This window comes from Labrus mixtus, chromosome 18 (genome assembly GCF_963584025.1).
Source record: "Labrus mixtus chromosome 18, fLabMix1.1, whole genome shotgun sequence".
Classification (NCBI taxonomy): Eukaryota; Metazoa; Chordata; class Actinopteri; order Labriformes; family Labridae; genus Labrus; species Labrus mixtus.
The window spans coordinates 3,955,331-3,974,784 of record NC_083629.1 but is presented as its reverse complement, the minus strand read 5'-3'; the positions used below and the strand labels follow the sequence as shown (position 1 = coordinate 3,974,784).

At 41.1% G+C, this 19,454-nt stretch overlaps 1 protein-coding gene across 2 annotated transcripts in view; it reads left to right on the top strand.

Moving 5' to 3' along the window:
- rbks (ribokinase) overlaps positions 1–19,454 on the top strand; it is a 39,759-nt gene that overhangs the window by 2,554 nt on the left and 17,751 nt on the right. For both annotated transcript variants that reach the window (XM_061062691.1, XM_061062692.1), the window contains exons 3-7: positions 10,340–10,472; positions 11,487–11,550; positions 11,949–12,011; positions 12,687–12,851; positions 17,726–17,817. In XM_061062691.1, the coding sequence (XP_060918674.1) occupies positions 10,340–10,472; positions 11,487–11,550; positions 11,949–12,011; positions 12,687–12,851; positions 17,726–17,817 (517 nt within the window). The remainder of the gene's footprint in view (positions 1–10,339; positions 10,473–11,486; positions 11,551–11,948; positions 12,012–12,686; positions 12,852–17,725; positions 17,818–19,454) is intronic.

The window sequence follows — 19,454 nt, the reverse complement described above, 5'->3', positions numbered from 1 at the left end:
TTCTCTCCCTGACATGAAATGAAATGAATCTTTAATTTGATGCAAAGGCTCAGTCCATAGCTGATTCTGGGCACAGGAAACTCCTCTGCTTCATTTATGTGGGCTCAATGGGAAGCAGCATATTAAAAAACTTTGTAGGACCATATTTAGAAGCATATTCATGAAGTAAAACAGAGCTTTATGTTTTTTTGACCTATAGGTCTGGACATATGTGGCTTTGCTTAATACACATGTTTGGTTTCTAAGACAGATACAAAACACTTTTGTTCACCTTGGTCTTAAAAGAAGAGCATATTGTTTACATGCTGAAGGACAGAAGTCTTCGTGGTAAGTCTGTCTCTGGTATCTTTGTAAACTTCATTGTGTGCAGCACATGAAGGAAACGGTTAATTTCCTTTGCTTAAAACCTAATTCCCGTTCTTATTATTAACCACCACAACCCCCATTTTCCTTCAGGGATTTTATTATGACATGCAAGCTTGTGGAAAATATGGCATAAGGGCTGATGGGTGTTTTCCATCATGGCTTGAAATGGACTGCAGAGGCCTGTGTCTACACAAGAATAGAGGAAGTGCTCTAAACTTAGATAATGTCACCGCCTTGCACTTCTGGTCCTGAAAGGCCAAAATGTAGAGGGAAGGAACATCCAGTCTCAACGATAGTTTGGTTCTACAGCTTTTAGGTCATTAGGGAATTGTATTTATTAGATGCAAAGTCGATTATTTAGATGATTTGCTGTTTTAGGAACAGGGTTTCTTGTTAAATGGTAATGTTTGGAATTGTATTTATTATTTCCTGAGCTGCAGAAGAATGGGTAAAAAACTAGGTATTGAAGACGGTTATGTTTCTGGAGTACTGACCCTCTTAGTAACTGCACATACAAAGCATGTCAAATAAAATGAAATGAACATTCAGGAGGTATTGATGAATAAAAGCAAACCCATTCATCATCGTCTTCATATCCACAGCGGAGGAAGAAAGCGGCTTTGATGCAATAAACATTGAATAATTAAAATATTTTGTAACTTTTTGTTACGACGTAAACTTAAAGGGAGTTAAAGGGTTACATTCTGTCATTGATTCAAATGATTAATTAAGGAGGCGTGCCGTTGTAATGACTAACAGCACTGCTGTCATTGACTTATAGGCATGAGGTCGCAGGCTTAGTGGAGATTATCACACCTGTTATGATATTTTTTTAAACTTCTTGATTTCAATTCTGATATTTTTTATGCAACATTTTTTTTAAAAGTGCACAGTGCATGAAAGGATATTATTTTTTTCAATTTACCGATAATACTTAATTTGTCTCCTCAAACACAATGACGTCTGCAAGTCGACTGGACTTTTGCCAAGCAACACATTAATATATCCTTCAAACTTTTTACCATCTTTATGTCATCTCGATACGAGCATTCACAATAAACACACATTGGGAGAGTCTGAAACCTACAGAGACCCTGAAGTCACGAAAAGTAAATAAAAAAAAAATATTGTATCTTGTGCACAAAAAATATTTCCTTTTTGTGCACGAGATAATTGTGTTTGATAAGTTTATCTAATGTGCGCACAATAGTTTTGTGTATGTCTTTTTTTTTTACTTTTGGGGACTCCAGGGGCTCAGTAGAAACCATCGCACTAAAAAAAGTTATTTTTATGTAAACAAGCAACGCCTTCTCACTCAGCATGCGCACAATGTCACTATTAGATGGAGGCCGGGGGATAATGGCCATGCTTTCACGCCATGTTGATGTAGTCAGATAAAGATAAAACTAGCTTAGAGTAACTGTTGCCAATTTAGTGCTGATGAAACACTTTTATTTGTTTGTAAGGATTCAGTAGAAACATGTTGTCAATACATGAAGAAGCAGGTAGATGTGAAAACACAGAGTTAGAGCTAATATGCACTCTGTAATATTTGTCTATTTATTGAACTTAATGTCATTATCCCAGCGTTGAACAATGATATCACACATTGCATAATCGTCTGTTTTACCTAGCAGGTCCACTGTCTACATGTATGTCTTCATGTTGCATTCAACTGTTGATTTAACAAGAAATGAACAACCCTGCATCACTATAATGTAAATTATGTCAACGGTAAATGGAGGATATATCCAGTCTGAAGTCGTAGAACTGTTGTACTCAATATACCAGCACTACTGGAGTCCCTATCGTCCAATCATATAACTTGGTAAAAACACTATACTGTGTAAGGGGAAACAATATGAGTAGGGGTATAGAGCGCCACAGGAATGTGTCCTAAAACCCTGAAGTAAGTTATCATTTGAGTGCCATGTGGTCTAACGTCTAAAAGTCAACATGGATTTTGAATGGGTTTGTGGTTAGCCCCCTGAAATAAGGTCTGTGTTTAACACAAGCTGAAGAGATGTTGGTGTTTTGTTAGACCACATAAACTACGTTAGGTAATACCCCCACTTGTGAAGTTTGAAGTTCGGAGATTGTCTGAAGCATAACGCTAGTGACGTCACAATCATCCGACCGTGGTGTAGTTAGCTTGTAGCATAATGTTAGCTTTTCACTTCTGTCGGCCGCATTAACGCTTCAAGCATCATAAAAATGGTGTTCATCTGTGAAGATTATCCTGCTGAACAAAACGCCTACGCTTCAGAAACGTGCGTTTGCCACAGAGCTTATTTTCTGCAATGATCCAAAATCCAATGCAAAAATTGCATAGGGGAATTCTCGTTAGACCCCAATGTGAGGCTACTTCCAGGTTGGCCTACAAAAATACGTCATATGGTTTGTTCTCTATAATGAATGAGTTTACTTCCTCTTTTTGGCAGACATGTTTTCTGAGGAGTTCTGAGTCAACAGTGAATGCACGTCTACAAATAAGAAGCAACATAACAACATGCGTCATGCGTCAGATATAAGACATGTTATAAGAGTTATATCTATCTAGTTATTGCATCTTGATATCAAATATGGTTTGTACAATCTGCAGATGTATCTTGAAATTCGACTCTAGCAAAGTATGAGAATTTAAAATGTAAAGTGCTTGACCTTGTAAGATATTAAGACTCATCAGTTACTCAGGGTTGACATTATTTGGACACTAAATCATCGCTGTAAGTCGTTGACAGTTGATGCAGGTGTGACCGTGGCATGGTGGAGCAGACTCAGGTTTTCAAACACTCAGAGTGTGCAGATGATCTGTTCTAATTGCTGCTTACTGAAATGTCAGAGTTGCATCATCATCATCATCATCATCGTCGTCGTACGTGGTGAGATCTGTTAAGCCAAGTAGGATCCATTCCCACTAATCGTTAGTCATCAACTCGCGCACAATGGGCCGGTTGAAAACAATTTGTCACCCTCATTTACCAAAAAACCTTTTGTGAGGGATGACACAATCTGAAAAGACACATGAAGTGTAATGTCAAGTCTTCATGGGCTCCATGCCAAGTTAATGTCTTTTCTGTCAGCGTGAAGAAGAGTGTTTGTGTGAGAACAGTGAAACAGCTTTCTCCTGCTGCTTTGGTTATATTTCTATAAAAGATGAAAATGTCACCTGGCTGCCAGCGAATGGAGATCTCAATAAACAACCACAATCTGTCCCAGTGGGAGAGAAGTTTCATGGTACTCTGGCAAGTGCACACTCCAATTCAAGTTGTCACATTGTCACTCCCAAGTCCCCCCCACTTATCCAAAACATATGCTGGGTATTCATGTTGTTGCTCATTAGCAATTCAACCAGTGACTGTGTGCTTTGAAGGGCAGGAGTTGTCAATTAAGACTCTAATAAGCTAACGGGAAATGGCCTGTTTTTTGGAAAGAGTTTGTGTGGGTGTGTGTGTGTGTGTGTGTGTGTGTGTGTGTGTGTGTGTGTGTGTGTGTGTGTGTGTGTGTGTGTGTGTGTGTGTGTGTGTGTGTGTGTTTGTGGGGTTGGGGCTTTTTGGATGGAGGTCAGAACGCGGGAGGGGAGGGTGGTTGGAATACACTCACAGCCCTTCAAAGTGATATGCTTGGCTTTGAAGTTAGAAATCCAGTTGTCTTGAACAGCCAGTGTTTGGGTGGAAGTACAATTAACTGTCAGACAGCAGCGGCACACACACACACACACACACACACACACACACACACACACACACACACTCACTCGCACTTTCTGTGTTTCCCCCTCTTCTTCTTCATGCATGTGTATCACAGATCTTTGTGATGTTTTGTTCAACATCTATCAGTCAGGCTGTCGAGAAAACTATGTAACTTTTTGTTTTTTTGAAAGGTTTGTTTTTTATTGTGTGTTCTGTGTGCGCTGCATGGAGGAGGAGGAGGAGAAGAAAGAGGAGAGCGTCTCAGAATTTTTAACCCATTGTCAAAGCCATACACTGCCCCCTACTGCCACAGCTCTCTGCTTTTTTTAAAGTGCTACTGTATGTTTTCACTTTAGGGAATGACTCTGTGACTTTTTGTTGCTTTACTTGAAGGAGAGAGAGACTGAGTGTCTCGATGACATAAATAAATAAAGCTTTGATTACAAAACAGAAACAAGCACAGTAAACACACGTCTTTCTAATCTTTTTATGATGGTGATCTTCCACTCAGACTTGCACAATTTGCTCCCTTCTATATGTGCAAGAATCAATGATATAAAAATAAATCCATTAATTGATAAACACAAAATCCACCTTCACCATATTTGAACAAAAAAATGTAAAAATCTAACAGCACTCTAGTACTTACGTCTATTTGTGAATATTGGAGCAAAGGCAATGGATTTTTAAACAAAAGTAGTTTTCATGGTACACATGGTTCTTATCCCATCTCTCCCTCTATCCCTTTCCAAGCCCGGCGCAGTCTAGACCTGTGAAGGCTGTTTCGTCATGAGCCGGGGATCCGGCCGAAGATTTCTGCCTTTTAATAAGACAGTTTTTTCTTACCACTGTAACTTTTGCTGCTTTGCTAAAGTGCTCATGATGGATAGGCCGGATCTTTGTAACATAGCAATAAGTAAGGTCTTTTTACCTGCTCTTTTGTAATGTTAACAGACAATGAGTAAGGTATTTTACCTGCTTCTTGTAAAGTGTCTCGAGATAACACTTGTTATGAGTTGACGCTATACAAATAAAAGTTGATTGATTGATTGATGGTACACATGCCAACACATGAGCATGAAAGATAAAAAAACACTTTCACTAATTTCCTCGATCTTCTGTAGTGGACTCAATATCTTGGCGTCTGCCTGGTGTGGTAACATGGAGAAATCAAAACACGTCACTGTAGTTTTTTCAGCATTATTTCACAACTTCCTGTTAACTTACACACTCAATTATTTCTCTTGTTTTTAATTTATAGGTCACAACTGGAGATACAATTATAAAAGTTCTTTGAGTGTATTGTTTGTAATGATTTTCTAAATGTAATGAGTCTACAGGTTGGATCAAAGTGTTGACCTGTCATCTTTGATAAAGCTCTCTAACCTCATGTTTATGCTGTGTGCTCCAACCTGTCCGTCCTTTGACCCCTTTGAATGAACTTGGAGTCATTCATCACATGTCACTCTGTGTATTTCAATCATCTTTTTATTTTATGTTTCCATCCTCAAACTGTTTAATCCGGTGCAGTTTCAGCAGATGTCTGATCATCATGAGTCTGGTTCTGCTCGAGGTTTCTACCTCTTAAAAGAAAGTATTTTTTTCCACTGTAACTTTGCTAAATGTTGCTGTAGTGCTCATGATGGATTAACGTTGAGTCTTTGTAATATAACAAAGAGTAAGGACTTTTACCTGCGTTTTATAAAGTGTCTCGAGATAACACTTGTTATGAATTGGCGCTATACAAATAAAGATTTTTTGATTGATTGATAATGCCACCACACTGTTTTCACAACCCCTCCCACAATGTTAGTTTTTAAGAGAAATGCCGCTGTTTTGATTTTTGCTTTTAAAAAAAAGCTACTCATCTCACATAGTATTAAATTACACATCCATTGCTTTATTCTGCAGCACACAATGTCCAAAGCCAGAAGATGTGGCTGAGATCAGCCCAGCTTCCCTCTATGTAAATGTACAAAAAACATGAAACAAAGCTGCAATGTTTCATAAGCACCAACCAATTCAAACACTGAATAAGTTGATAAGTGGCTCATTATATCTGCTGCTATAGGCCATTTTTGTGACCATCGAGGGAATAATAGCAACATGCGCGAGTATCCCACAAATGGTCTGACCACACACAAATCAACGCCCACGTCCTCCTCTGACACTGAACCTCTTGTTGGCAAAGTGGCTCAACGTGTCCATGCTAGGTATGCTGTCTCTGTACAACCTGTTCTTTAAGTCCTGTCCATGTCCTGATTTAGTTAGAGCTTCAGGTAAAGGGACTTTTGTGAACAAGGAAAATTATATAAAATGAGAACAAAGGCTTGAAAAGCTTCTGTGCTGAAGGTCTTCACATTGAATGCTGTGCTTACTGAATGTGTAGTGTCTATACTAATCTGTTATAACTTCATATATTTTAGATTTAGAAAAGCAACAATCTTGAGCTCATCCTTTTTTCTTTTTATAAGTAATTAGTTCTCTTTGTATCTGGCAAGACGCGCTCAGTTCCAACTTCAGAAAACAGCCTTTTTGAATTTGTTTTTTCCCAACTTTACTTCCCCCCCCCCCGTTTCTCACCAACAGCTGAGGAATGACTTTAATAGAAATGCAGGAGAGGGAAATGAGAGGCAGCCTCAAAGCAAACACTTCACGTCACTGAACACCTGCTTTGGCCTTTGGGTTCCATGGGAGAAAACGCACCGAGGTTGCACTTTAGCACATAAGTGCCCTGTTTGTTTGGTGCACTCACCACAGACAACAATAGCCAAGTGTCTCAGTGGATGTGAGTCGGCGTGGGTGGGTTTATTTAAGAATTTGGAAATCTGTTTATCTTACCTGTTAGTTATCCGACCTCAGGTGGCTATCGGCCAGGTGTTAGCTTTAATATGTTATCTAATAATCTGGACTTCATGCTTGTTATACATTACAATTTGACCTAATACATTTAAATGAGCACCTGAATGATATAATCAAATATGTCAAACAACAAGCCAGTTTCTTTTGATTGTTGTATAAAACATTAAGTCAGAACATATGTAAGTGACCTTCTTACATGATAGTCCTTAGCCTGAACACCTTACAAGATAACCTCTTTTAACACAACATAATAGCATCATGCCCTGCGGTTTTAAAGGTAGACCGAGACAAAATGGAAGTGCAATAAACTTGATAAGGCAGAAGTGGATTCAGAGAAAGGCTTAAAGGGGATACGCGCCACAAGATATTCAGACAGATTTTTTTGGCCCGTTTCCCGCCTTCTGACATAAGAATGATTTTTTTTAATTCTCTTGCCGGATTTTTCTGTGTTGTGTGGTGTGTTATAAGTGATCCGATCTGGAAGGGGCTACATCATTTTCAAATCGATTTGAAACTCTGAGGACAGCCGGGCAATCACTCTGTGGACTGTCACGTAGCACAAAGCGACAGCCAACATGGGAAGCAAGCTGACTGAAGAAGGAAACATCACAATCACAGCAAATTCATTTTCACTCATCTTCAGCTCTTTTGGAAACACGCTCATACTCATGTTAACGTTAAGCATAACTTCCTGTTTTTGTCAATTCTCAGTAAAAAATTGGTCAAAAATACTATCTTTGACAATTCTTCCTTCCCATTGTCCGCCATGTTGGTTAACTCTAAAGTTGAGTTTAACTGTGTCAGGACTCTGGTTGTTCCTGATTGAAATCTGTTAGTTTGCTAAGTGAATTTTAGTGTGTTGTGCACTGTTTTGGTCATATTGTTTCTCTCCACACACTCAGTACAACACAGTTAAATCTATTCTTATCTGTCTTCATGTTTGATGAAACATAGTATCTATTTGATGTAGTATCAGTATCACATAAAAAGTAATATTAAGAGAACTTAAGAGGCGACATATTTAGTTAATGTCCTACACAAGTACCAAACCGTCCACTGAGACAGATCTAAGATTAGCTTTGCACAATTTAGCATTGCACATTGTGCTAGCATCAAACAGAGATGCACTGTTGTCATTAATATTCTTAGGAAGCGTTGGTTTGTATTTTTTTGGGTATGAGAGTACCTGGCTAGCTAATTCTAGTGTGTTATTTAAGCTAAGCTAAACAGCTAACTGTCTCTTGGGTCTAGCTTCTAATGTAGAAGTCCTGAGAGTGGTTAACATATTCTGGCATTAAAAAAACATGTGTCCCAAAGTGTACTATTTATTCCCCCAAAAAACCTGAATATTATAATGTATAATATGCTCTTAACCCTGTAACCCTGTATGAGTTTAAAGATCAGCCAAACGCTTGAGGTTCCCACAAATGAAAGACTGAAGACACTGAATGCTTGTGTATTTATGTCCAAATGGTTATAGCATAGCGATAATGCAGAGTTGCTGAAAACCAAATAAGCAAATGAGTCAGAGGATAAATGGGGGACATAGATTGCTTGATATATATACAAGGAAATTGGCTTGAAGCATCTGAAACCACCACAAACAGCTGATGAGCTTAGCTTTGTTTAGCACAAAGACTTTGGCAAGTACCTCAGAATCTGTCCATCAGCACCTCTCACACCCATAAGCCTGGTTTATCTTGGTTTATTTTGTGCAGCAACCCAGGTGTGCTTGAATAAAACGCATTGCTTATGTGTTTAACTGGCCTTCTTGAAGTTTTGCTGTAAACTGTGAACATGACAACTTAACAGTGACTGATTAAACAAACCAGATATGAGGTGTAGATCATCAAGCTTAAAAGGGGCTGCCAGATTGTTTCATGGTGGTTCCAGTCTGTGTGCTAAGCTAAGCTAAGCAGCTATTGAGAGTCTATTATTTTTTGTCCATTGGGTGTTTTTTCTACCCAGTCCAAGAAAACTATTTTTAACTCTCTTTTTCATTAATAAAAATGTTGTTTTATGAGTGTGGTGAAAAAAAAGGATCCCACAACAACACAAAGCTTCCTGCTAGCTTAGTGAGTGTGCACAGAGTCCTTTTTTTCACAGAGTCACACAGTAGTGACACAGTTGGGAAAAATTAACTTGGACAGCTGCACCAACTAGAATAGGTAACTTGTGTGTGTGTGGTTGTGTGCCTGTGTTTGTGTGGAGGAGGTGTGTGTGTGTGCATGTGTATTAACATGTGCTCGTCCTTTGTCCTATTTGCTTCTCACCACATTTTAGCCTCACTGACCCTGCATCCTGTTATAGCTTTGGGCAATTTAGTGTTTTCACACGCCAGTGCGAAAACAGCAACATTTATAACAACCTCCAGTGTTTGCCACCAGCGTCTCACTTACTGGAAATCCTGGGATTGAGTAAACTTACAGTAATAGCACACCTGCCACAAACAAACTCTCTCTCACACACACATACACACACAAGTTTAAAAAAGAGCAACAACAGGGTGAAAAACAAGTTTATGACAACATTTTGCCGTCCGCAAACCCTCTGGCCCCGGGCAGAGCTGGCCCGGGGCCAGACCACAGTGCTCTGACGTACAGTATGAAGCTGTCTGTTGTCTATCCTCCATGTTACTCAGTTACTCACCACCCACTCTGATTCTGTGATTGGAAGAATCAGGGAACAGACAGTCTCCTCCTGGGGGCACCCACCTGTGGCAAATCAACCCTGAGGGAAGAGGCGGGGCTTTACCCGGCCCTGATGAGTCAGGCATTATTGGAGCAGCCAGTCACAAGTTGAGACATCTATGGGTTTTGCTGGTTGCATCATTTGCAAAATTTGGAGCAACTTGCATGGGCATAGCTTACTGAATGTCTAGGTAAAATATCTAGAGCTTCTAAAAGTGATGAAGCAATCGTTAGCTCTGTGTTCTGACAGGGATTCTAAATTCTGCCGTCGTGTTGGGAAACATTCATATAATCAATTCTTTCCAGCAGTGTTTCCATTTTGTTGACCTTTCAGAGAAATACCTCCACAAGACCAAAAGATAAAATCCTCAGCAGACTCCACAGAAACCTCCTGTTTGTGTTTTTTTGCACATTTTCCAGTGATAAATAAAGCTTAACCACAGAAAGATCTGGCCCTGAAGGGTTATTTTCACATTTTGACATCTCCCATCCCTCCTTGGTTTCTCTGTAGAACACTCACAAAGCCAAATAAAACAGTTTTTAAAGTTTGATGCCACATTTCTAAACTTGTATCTGTTTGAGTGTTGGAATGACAAAAATGAACCAGTGTAAAATCCAAGCATGACTTTTAAGGAAAGGTATTGTAATTATGTATCACCTGGTTACCAATATGGTCATTTGAAAGTGAAGATGTTTTCATGTGCTCATTGCCTGTTTTTTTACCCTCAGCCAGGCGCCAAGGCTTCCCAAAGCTGGAGAAACCATCCATGGTCACAAGTTCTTCATTGGGTTTGGAGGGAAAGGGGCCAACCAATGCATACAGGCTGCAAGACTGGGGGCCAAAACCGCTATGGTCTGCAAGGTAGGACAATGCAATCAAGTGTACAGCCATACACAGCTTCTTTTGTTTGTTTGTGTTTGTTTGCCTGAAAGTGTGCGTGTCAGAAAAAAAAGTTCTGTTGCTTTTCCAACCTCTGGCTCAGCCGCGTCTTACTCAGTGCGAATAATCAGCAATCATCTACCAAACCAACTAGTTAACAACTCACAAAAACCTTATGGCATCGTTCACACTTCAGTCATTTCACAACATCAACTCTCTGTGCCTCATTTTCTCTTGATCAATACCATACAACATGCATACGCCCACCCACGCTTGTGCACCTTCAAAAAAGCCTATTCCCATACCGTGCAACCCCGAGTCTCCAATCAGTAAGCTCAGTGTGGCCTTTCAACCTGAGCACAAAAGCAGCGAAGCCCCACCTCTTTCAGAACAAAGAGGCCCGATCGATAACAACCCAGTGCGGGAGGAGCTCTGCGGGCATGGGGAGAACCCAAAAATAGAAATCCGGGCTTGTCAAAAACATCCAAGACGGAAGGCCGCTCTTCAAAGAGATTGGGGCCAAGCAGCCAATACCAGACCAAACCATTATCACAGGCAGCTTGAAGTGCCCGCGATTTGGCACGTTTTTTGGAAAGCGTGGGTTCGAAGTAGGCGCCTCAGGGCAAGGTGGGGACCCCATCCGCAACCCAAAGTAGCTACAGATGTGGACATCCCTGTGCGGATCAGGGGAAGAGGGGAAGGAGGGAAGGAAAACGAAAGCGAGGTGGGCCTGAAGAGGCGGGAAGGCGGGGTTATCGTGTCTTGAAGGCTTGGCGCAGCTGGTCGTGTGTTTGCGTGTGTGTGCGTTTGTTGACTTTGTGTGTTCGTTTGTTCACATTTTCGGCGGCGGCACCATGCCAGTATGCTGGCAGGGCACACGAAAATCCAACCCAACTGAGGGTTGAGTATACCACTTTTCAAAAGTTGCCGCTAACCAAGTCTGACCCTGCTTGACACTCCCTTTGTTGTTATTGTTTTGCCTTAAATCTTTTCTAGGTTGGTAAAGACTTCTTTGGAGACAATTACATCCAGAATTTCAAGGACAATGGTGTAAACACAGGTAGGATTCCGGGGCTTTTTTGCACCATGTTCCAAAGCGGTTGCCATTTCCATGGTGCATGGACAAATTCAAAATCCAACCAATGTATTTTTAAATCTGTATTTATCCAAAACTTTTTTTGTTATAGGCTTTTAAGAATATATATTCTCTCTATTTTTGTAGCCAATGAGAGTTTAACCATTTTGATCCATAAGAGAGGGGTGTTCAAAAAGTTTGGCCCAATGCAAATATCAGACTCGATGTTTGTGGCAAAACACCTTACCTGATCCAAATGCACTCCATGGAATTACTACGATGACATTTTTGCTTTTTCCTGTCAAGCATATTATAACAGATTTATTTTTGCAAGAAAGACAAACAAATGATACTTCTAACCTTTAATCTTTTCTGTCTGTCAGACTTCGTAGGACAAACCTCTGATGCAGCGACAGGAGCTGCCTCCATCATTGTTAACAGTGCAGGTAAATGCTTTCGGTGCTAGCACACAACACCCTGCAGGGATACTAAAATCTCTTTGAGGTCTAGAAATGGTCTCGTAAACACACAACAAAAAGTGTATGTGTACCTTCAGTGCACATTTTCATTACTGTACACACACACACACACACACACACACACACGCACACACATTGTATGCTCATGCATTCAATGCCACCATTGTCTCACCGATTCTCAGTTAATTGTTATCTCTAGTTATGCACCACACTGTCGCATACACAAAGGAAAAGGAGGATAATATGTGACCTTTAAGGGACTCATTAAGTGTTTTTAAATTGATACTTTTTATGAACTAAACAAGTGGAACATAAAAAGTTGGATGGAACTTGAGAAAATGTAAAAAGCTCAACTTTGCAAAAGGCTCAGGTGGAATAGTTGGTGGTAAATCTAAAGCAGCAGCACTACTGACCGTTTCTCTTGATGCACCCACTTCTTATATGTAAATATCACTAGTGGATGTTAACAGCACATATTTATTTCTCCAATTTTGTGAATTTTGTTTATATTAGATCTTTTAAGATTTCAGAGTGTACTCAATCTAGCCTAACTTATGAACAAAGAGTCTCCATGGTCTTTAAATGTCAACAAACGGTTGTAGCCTTAGCACCGTCACACCTCTCTTCTTTTGTCTAATGCAGGGGAGAATGCCATTGTGATTGTGGCCGGTGCGAACATGCTGCTGGGCAGTGAGGAGCTGCAGAACGCTCTCCCAGCCATCAAACAAGCAAAAGTTCTGGTGTGCCAGCTGGAGATCAGCCCGCAGACATCCTTACTGGCTCTACAAATGGCTCAGGAGAACAAAGGTCAGTGAGTGTCCATGTACTGTATGTTGTTGGTATTTCCAGAGCACAAGTGCAGGATTTCTATGAGGACAGAGAATAAAAATAGAGCTTCTTAAAAAGTAAATATTTACATCAAGGGTGTACCAGTCTCTAATTCCATACATGCTGCAAGAAATGTAAAACATCCAAATGGTAACAGAATGGATATCTAAAGCCCAGATTGTGCAGCCAAACCAACGTTTAATAGTTGTTGCAGGTTGTATGTTAAGATCAATATGAATGGTACTTTCTGAAACCAACAACTCAACCCACATGGGCACCTGTCACAGGAAGTGGCTTACTGTGTGAGGGTGACAAAAAAAAGCAGAGTTCTCACTTGAGCTTCATAAAATTAATTTCATCACTTTTGGTGAATGCACCAGAATGCAACACCAACTATGGAAACAGGCTTCACATACCATCTTCAGTAGTTGCCATTTGAACCAACTAGCTTTGATCAAGGATACCCTTATGGGTTTGGGAAACCTGAACCATGAACCTCAGTATCATCAGCTCTTGATTATTTAAAAAATGCTGTGTGATCATCATCAGTGTTTTCAGGATGCTCTTCAGTGAACGCAGGGTGTCACAGGGGCTGCAAGCTGAGCTGCTAATAGCTCATTTTATCCACAAAGATCTCCTTCTCTCCAGAAAACTTGAACCTGATGATTTTAATGGTTATAAAGAACCTTGAAGAAGCATTAGGTAGCTCAGTTGGTAGAGCATGCACCCAATGCACAGAGGAAAAGTCGTTGTGGCACTGGCCCCAGTTTCGATCCTGGCCTTGGCCTTGTGGGGCATGCACCCTGCTTCTGTGTCCGGCAAATATATAGAAGCCTAGCATTTTTGCTGCAGAGGCTTCGGACTGCTGGAGCTGGGATGGAGCTAAGACACAAATGTCAATGGAAGCACATTTAATGACTGACCGGGACCGCTGCCGTGGCGGAGCTGAGACAGACCGAACACGCATCTGATGGAATTTAGCAGTAAGACTCCAACCTAAAAAAAATACTGTACATTGTGTATCTCAGTCTTTAGACATTTCTGTTTCCCACAGACTCAGATCTCTTTATCATGTTTAGTGTGAGAAGTTGACAAATCCAATATCTTCACAAGTTTTTTGTTGTGTCCCTGCTGCTCACTTCTTATATCAACAACCGAGGCTTGACACACATTACCAAAAGCAAACAGGATCTTTGTGTATGAGCATGAATATAACCTATTTTAGACTCCCACCCTCCCTCTGTCCATTCCTCCCTCCACCTTTTTCTGTGATAACCGGTTACGGAGCTCATCATCTCTTAACAGCATCCTATTATTAGCACGCCTCGGCGTCATCAGAGACGTCTGGGGAGCCTCTCGCCCATGTCATCCTGGCCTATCGTTTGTAATCGCTTGTTGCCGCCTGCCAGGAATGAAAGAGTCGCAGCCATAACCGACTCTGCAGATGGGATACCCAGATGGCCTCGCTGAGCGCCACCCTCTTTTCCCCCGAGACCCCCTCCCCACCGTGTCGACCATACCACGGGATTAGGCTCAGCATGTGGCGCCAGGAGAGGAAGCGAGGCGAGGAAAGATGCTCGGCGAAGATGCCACCTCGGCGCTGCCACGGCAGAGCGTTGCGTAAATGAAGTTCTCTGGAGAGAATGGGTGTTAATGGGTTTGGCGGCGAGGATTTAATGACGCAGGGGTGAAGCGGCGCTCAAATTACATAAATGTCACCATCAAACCACACGCACTGTGGATGCCAGCTCTCAGGAACACTTGTCAAGATAACCTATTGAGATTGCATGTAATTATTTTAGAAAAAGACACTGTATGTATGTTTAGTTCATTGCCATCTACCATTGAATTTTGACAAGTTAATGGAATTAAAGCAATTCTCGAGCGGAGGAAATGGCAGGAGTTGTGAAGTTTCACTCTTTTTTTTCCCTCTTCCGTCTTCCTCCGCCTCTTCCTTGTCTGTGCAAAAAGCAGTTTTTATATTTCTCATCAGATGCAATTAGAGCCTCTTAAAGCCCTTTCGCATACTTACTGATGACTCATTTCTTTTGTGTGTGTGTGTGTGTGTGTGTGTGTGTGTGTGTGTGTGTGTGTGTGTGTGTGTGTGTGTGTGTGTGTGTGTGTGTTTGTGTGTGTGCATGCGTGTAAGATGGTGAGTGATCTCTGTCTTTATTCCCTCAATCTGCCATCTAACTTTCCTCCTAAATTGACCAAAGCAACAAACTGCCACATTTTTTTTTGCACTCTCTGGAAACCAGACTTTGAACCTCAGTGCAATGAAGAAAAAAAAAAACCCAGAGTCATGACACACACGCACACAAAGTCAGTTGCCAGACATGACTCAGTATGCACACATCCCAGTATTACCACATCTGTCCCAGCAGCTGTGTGAGCGTGTGTGTGTTTGTTGTGTGTGTGTGTATGTGTGTGTGTTTGTGTGGTTTCACTAACACCTGGAGAGCAAAACAAAGCAACCTGAGCCTGACCTGCCGGGTTAACATGACGTCCACAGCAGCAGCTTCTTGCATCAGAGAGGCAGGTCCCTGCATGCATGACTTTAATAGGGATTGTTCACAAGCTGCTCCTGTGTGCATATTGATAGACTTCCGTCCTCAGCAGTCTTATTGCATGTATACTTCAGAAGCACTGGGTCTATGCATTTGCACTGCAGTGACAGGAATGACGCAAACACTGTGGTAACACCACAGATGGCAAATTAGGGAGCAGATAGTGGAGGACAACATTGTGCTTCCTACTAGTTCTGTTCACGGCTACAAATAATAATACGATTATTTACAAAAGTTCAGCATGAGTAAGCCCTCTACATGATTCAGTGATACTTTCTCTGTTTGCCCTGTTTACATACAGTATGTGGTACAGTAAGTGCTGCAATAAATGACTGATCGCTGTGTGTTAATGCCACTGATGTAAAAAATAACACATATAGAAAAAACACTCACTCCAATTAACAGTGCAATCAAGCTTAATATATCAGCACCCGGTTAACACAAGTCCAATTGCACTGCATGTGAAATGTGCATTTTAGCATTTAAAAAAAACAGTAAGATGTGACCAGGGAGAGGACAAAAGCAGCTTGAAAGGGACATGAGGAATGTATATTAATAAAATTAATTAAAAGTGTAATGAGCAGGTTTTATGAAGATGTTGTGGATGGCATGGTGCAAACAAGATTGTCATAGAAAGAAATTGTTCTTCAGGCAATCAAAGGCTACAGAAAGAGTTCTGTGTTTTCATTTTAAAAGTGGGGGGGGGGGTATTATAGCACTGTTTCATAAAAATAATTCCCCTATACTTAACATCTCTTACCACATGATTGTTCACAAACTTTTGGCATGCTGATGTAATCAGGCTCACACAAACAGGCCCCGTTTCTTTAAAGCCAAAACAACCAGAGTTGATAACATCAGGAAGAAAAAACGTGACATCAAGAAGAGTCCATGCTTCTTGATGGACAGTAAGGCTTTCACTTCCCAGAAAAATGCAATTGTTTGTACTTAATCTTACATTTTAGCCTTCAAAAATGTAGTTTGGCCACCAAATTTAGCATCTTTTTTGGGCTTGATTGGATATCGGTTTTATGGTAAAGGAAATCTGAGTAACAAAGACAGACAGAGGGCTGAAAATGGACTCACTTCCTTTTTTTTTTGTTGCAAAAGGGAGGCATCACATTCCTTGAGACCAGAGTGAGGGAATCTGAGGTGCAAGTTAGTTGACAAACTGAAAAGAGGAGAAGAGTTAGCAAGAGCCCACTGTCAGTGATTTGGTGACATGGTTGTAGTTTACATGGGTATGCAGAGTGAGTGTGTGTGTATTGAAAAAGGGAGAGGGAGAAACATCTCCACTTTTACTCGCAGCCCAGCTTCCACCTCAAAGCGCCAGGTGGCCAAAGCCCTGCACAAACCCACGCAGCTGCTCTCTTATGTGCCCACGCAAACACACACATACACACACAGCTACTAGGCACACACTTTAGCACAACAGACTTTGATGTCACCAACACTGAACATATATTCCCCTCACAAACACACACACACACACACGCACACACTTGCACGAGGCTTTATTTTATACACAGAGATATCAGAATTAATCGCTTCGTCAAGCTGGGCTTATCCTCACACATACACAGAAATCATGGTATTAGATGCATTAATGCTCTCTGCTCATGAATATGCATGAGACAGTGATGTGCAACACGTACAGAGGATTACTTCTGACAAACAGTCCTGCTCCCTCTCCCTCTTCTTTACGCTCCTCGACGAACACGCAAAGGGTCACAACTCATCTCACCCACACACTGACACACACATATTTAGGGTTACATGCCTCGTGTCAAATCTTTTTCATGCACACAATGCTGGAACCGCAGGGGTTACAGCGTATCACAGGAACAGGATGTAAGGCCATTTCCACCGGCACCTTTATTTTTTTTTCCCTTTCTGCAATGTTCTTTTAGCGGGAATGCTAATTTAATCGTTTAGAAAGGTGTCTTTTTATAGACGCTTATCCACTTGAGCTTTTTGCCTGTGAGAGCAATCCTCAGTGGTAGCCCACCAGCCTTTGTTCCCATTGAAAGTTTAATTAAGGTAATGTCAGACTTTGACAGCAGAGCTTTAGCAAATGGAAAGAAAAAAGAAACATCACACAACACTGAGGGGACACTGTCAAAATGGTTTCCCTTTAAAAGCCGAGCTGACATCTGTGAACCAACCGTATAATTGAGAAGTATATCGCTTTTGTAATGACTGCATGTTCTCCTAAGTGACCCTGTAGATAAAGATATCTGACACTGGTCATTAAAAAAAGCATCCCTCTCTGATTTCTTGTTACAGTCAAGACGATATTCAACCCAGCGCCCGCCATTCCTGACTTGGATGCAGCTTTCTACAGAGCCTCCGATGTGTTCTGCTGTAATGAGTCTGAGGTGATTATTATCTCTCTCACACACACACACACACACACACACACACACACACACACACACACACACACACACACACACACACACACACACACACACACACACACACACACACACACACACACACACACACACACACACACGTAGTTCACAGTATTTATCACAGCATCATTTAAGCTTCGGCACAAAATAACTGCTTTTCTCACACATGCCTACACTCACACTCACAGGGGATGTAAGAACAACTTAAACAAGATCTACGGTACAAAACTGTGGCTGAACTGAAGTCTGAATTCTCATGATGCACATATGCACTTTTCACACCAGCAGCTGACACGTTTGCTCTCTGTAGGGACACTTGTACATTTTGTATCTTGTATAAGCTGTATCTAACTACTTGAGCTAAAGCTTGCATGAATACAATGTTTTATAGTATCACAGGGAGTGGAAAAAAAAAAAGATTTTCTTACTGTCAAACAGACTCTGTCGATTTTGTTTTCTGAAAGGACAAATGTTGCAAGTAAATAGGATAAGATAGGATAGGATAGGATAATACTTTATTGATCCCCAGAGGGGAAATTTAGGCATTGCAGCAGCACAGACAAGTAAGCTCAAAATACAAAATACAAATTAAACAGAATAGATTAGATAAAATAAATAAAAATAGGGGGTATATACAAGTACAAAATGAATGATGAAGTTAACTATGCAGGGAATTGAGACAGTATGTGCAGGGAATGGCAAGATAGTGTTAGCTGTACCTAGCTTCAAGAAATTGCAATAAAAGGGTTCCTAATATCACACAGGGGTTTGTAAAAAACATTTAGTTAAATGTCCCAAGCGGAGAGAAAGAAATGAACAGAACTGTTCTTATACTTTGGATACTTATACTACATACTTAATACAATATGAGCAACAGGTGCGGTGTGCATGCTGTTTATCCATCACGACCATTTCACGTCTTTAAAGTTTTGGAGAGCGCAAAAAACAACACCCTTAAATTAAACCCACTTTAAGATGCTGACTTATAAGATTCTCTTTTGAGTTATAGAAGGGGAAAGGTTTATAAAGAGAGAGAGCATGTGTTGGGAAAATGCTGCAGTGGTTGGAGGAGTTGTAAAAGTTTTAACCGTAGAAAGAAGAGGACACAGGGGGTGTTGGTGGTGCAGTGGTTAGTCCGCGCAGGACTGTCATGTCATCCATAAAGCCACAAACTAATGGAGCTTAGCCATACTTAGTAGATTTACATTTACATGTGGTTGCCTGTGTAGGTATGAGGCTAACACGTAGGAGTATTTCTTCTTCTCATGTTTTCTGTGAAAAGAGAAGATCAGAGGCTTGACATGTTCTGAGCGCCCACACACACACAAACCTTTCCACAGTGATTGAACCGTGCCTCCTGGGTCATGACCCCCGCCTGTACATCAATAACCCCACTGTAGCCGTTATCCACAGATGTAAACCCTCCGGTATGAAGCGGAAAGCAGGTATCTCTCCACCCTTTTACAGTAAAGACGAGTGTCATGGCCTCTCATGTCTCGACTGTCAGGTGATGACAGATGAGCGACGGAGGGCAGGGATAGATGGGAATCGTAGTGAAAACAACAAGGCAGATGTGCACTTTGGCTGAGTCAGCCACC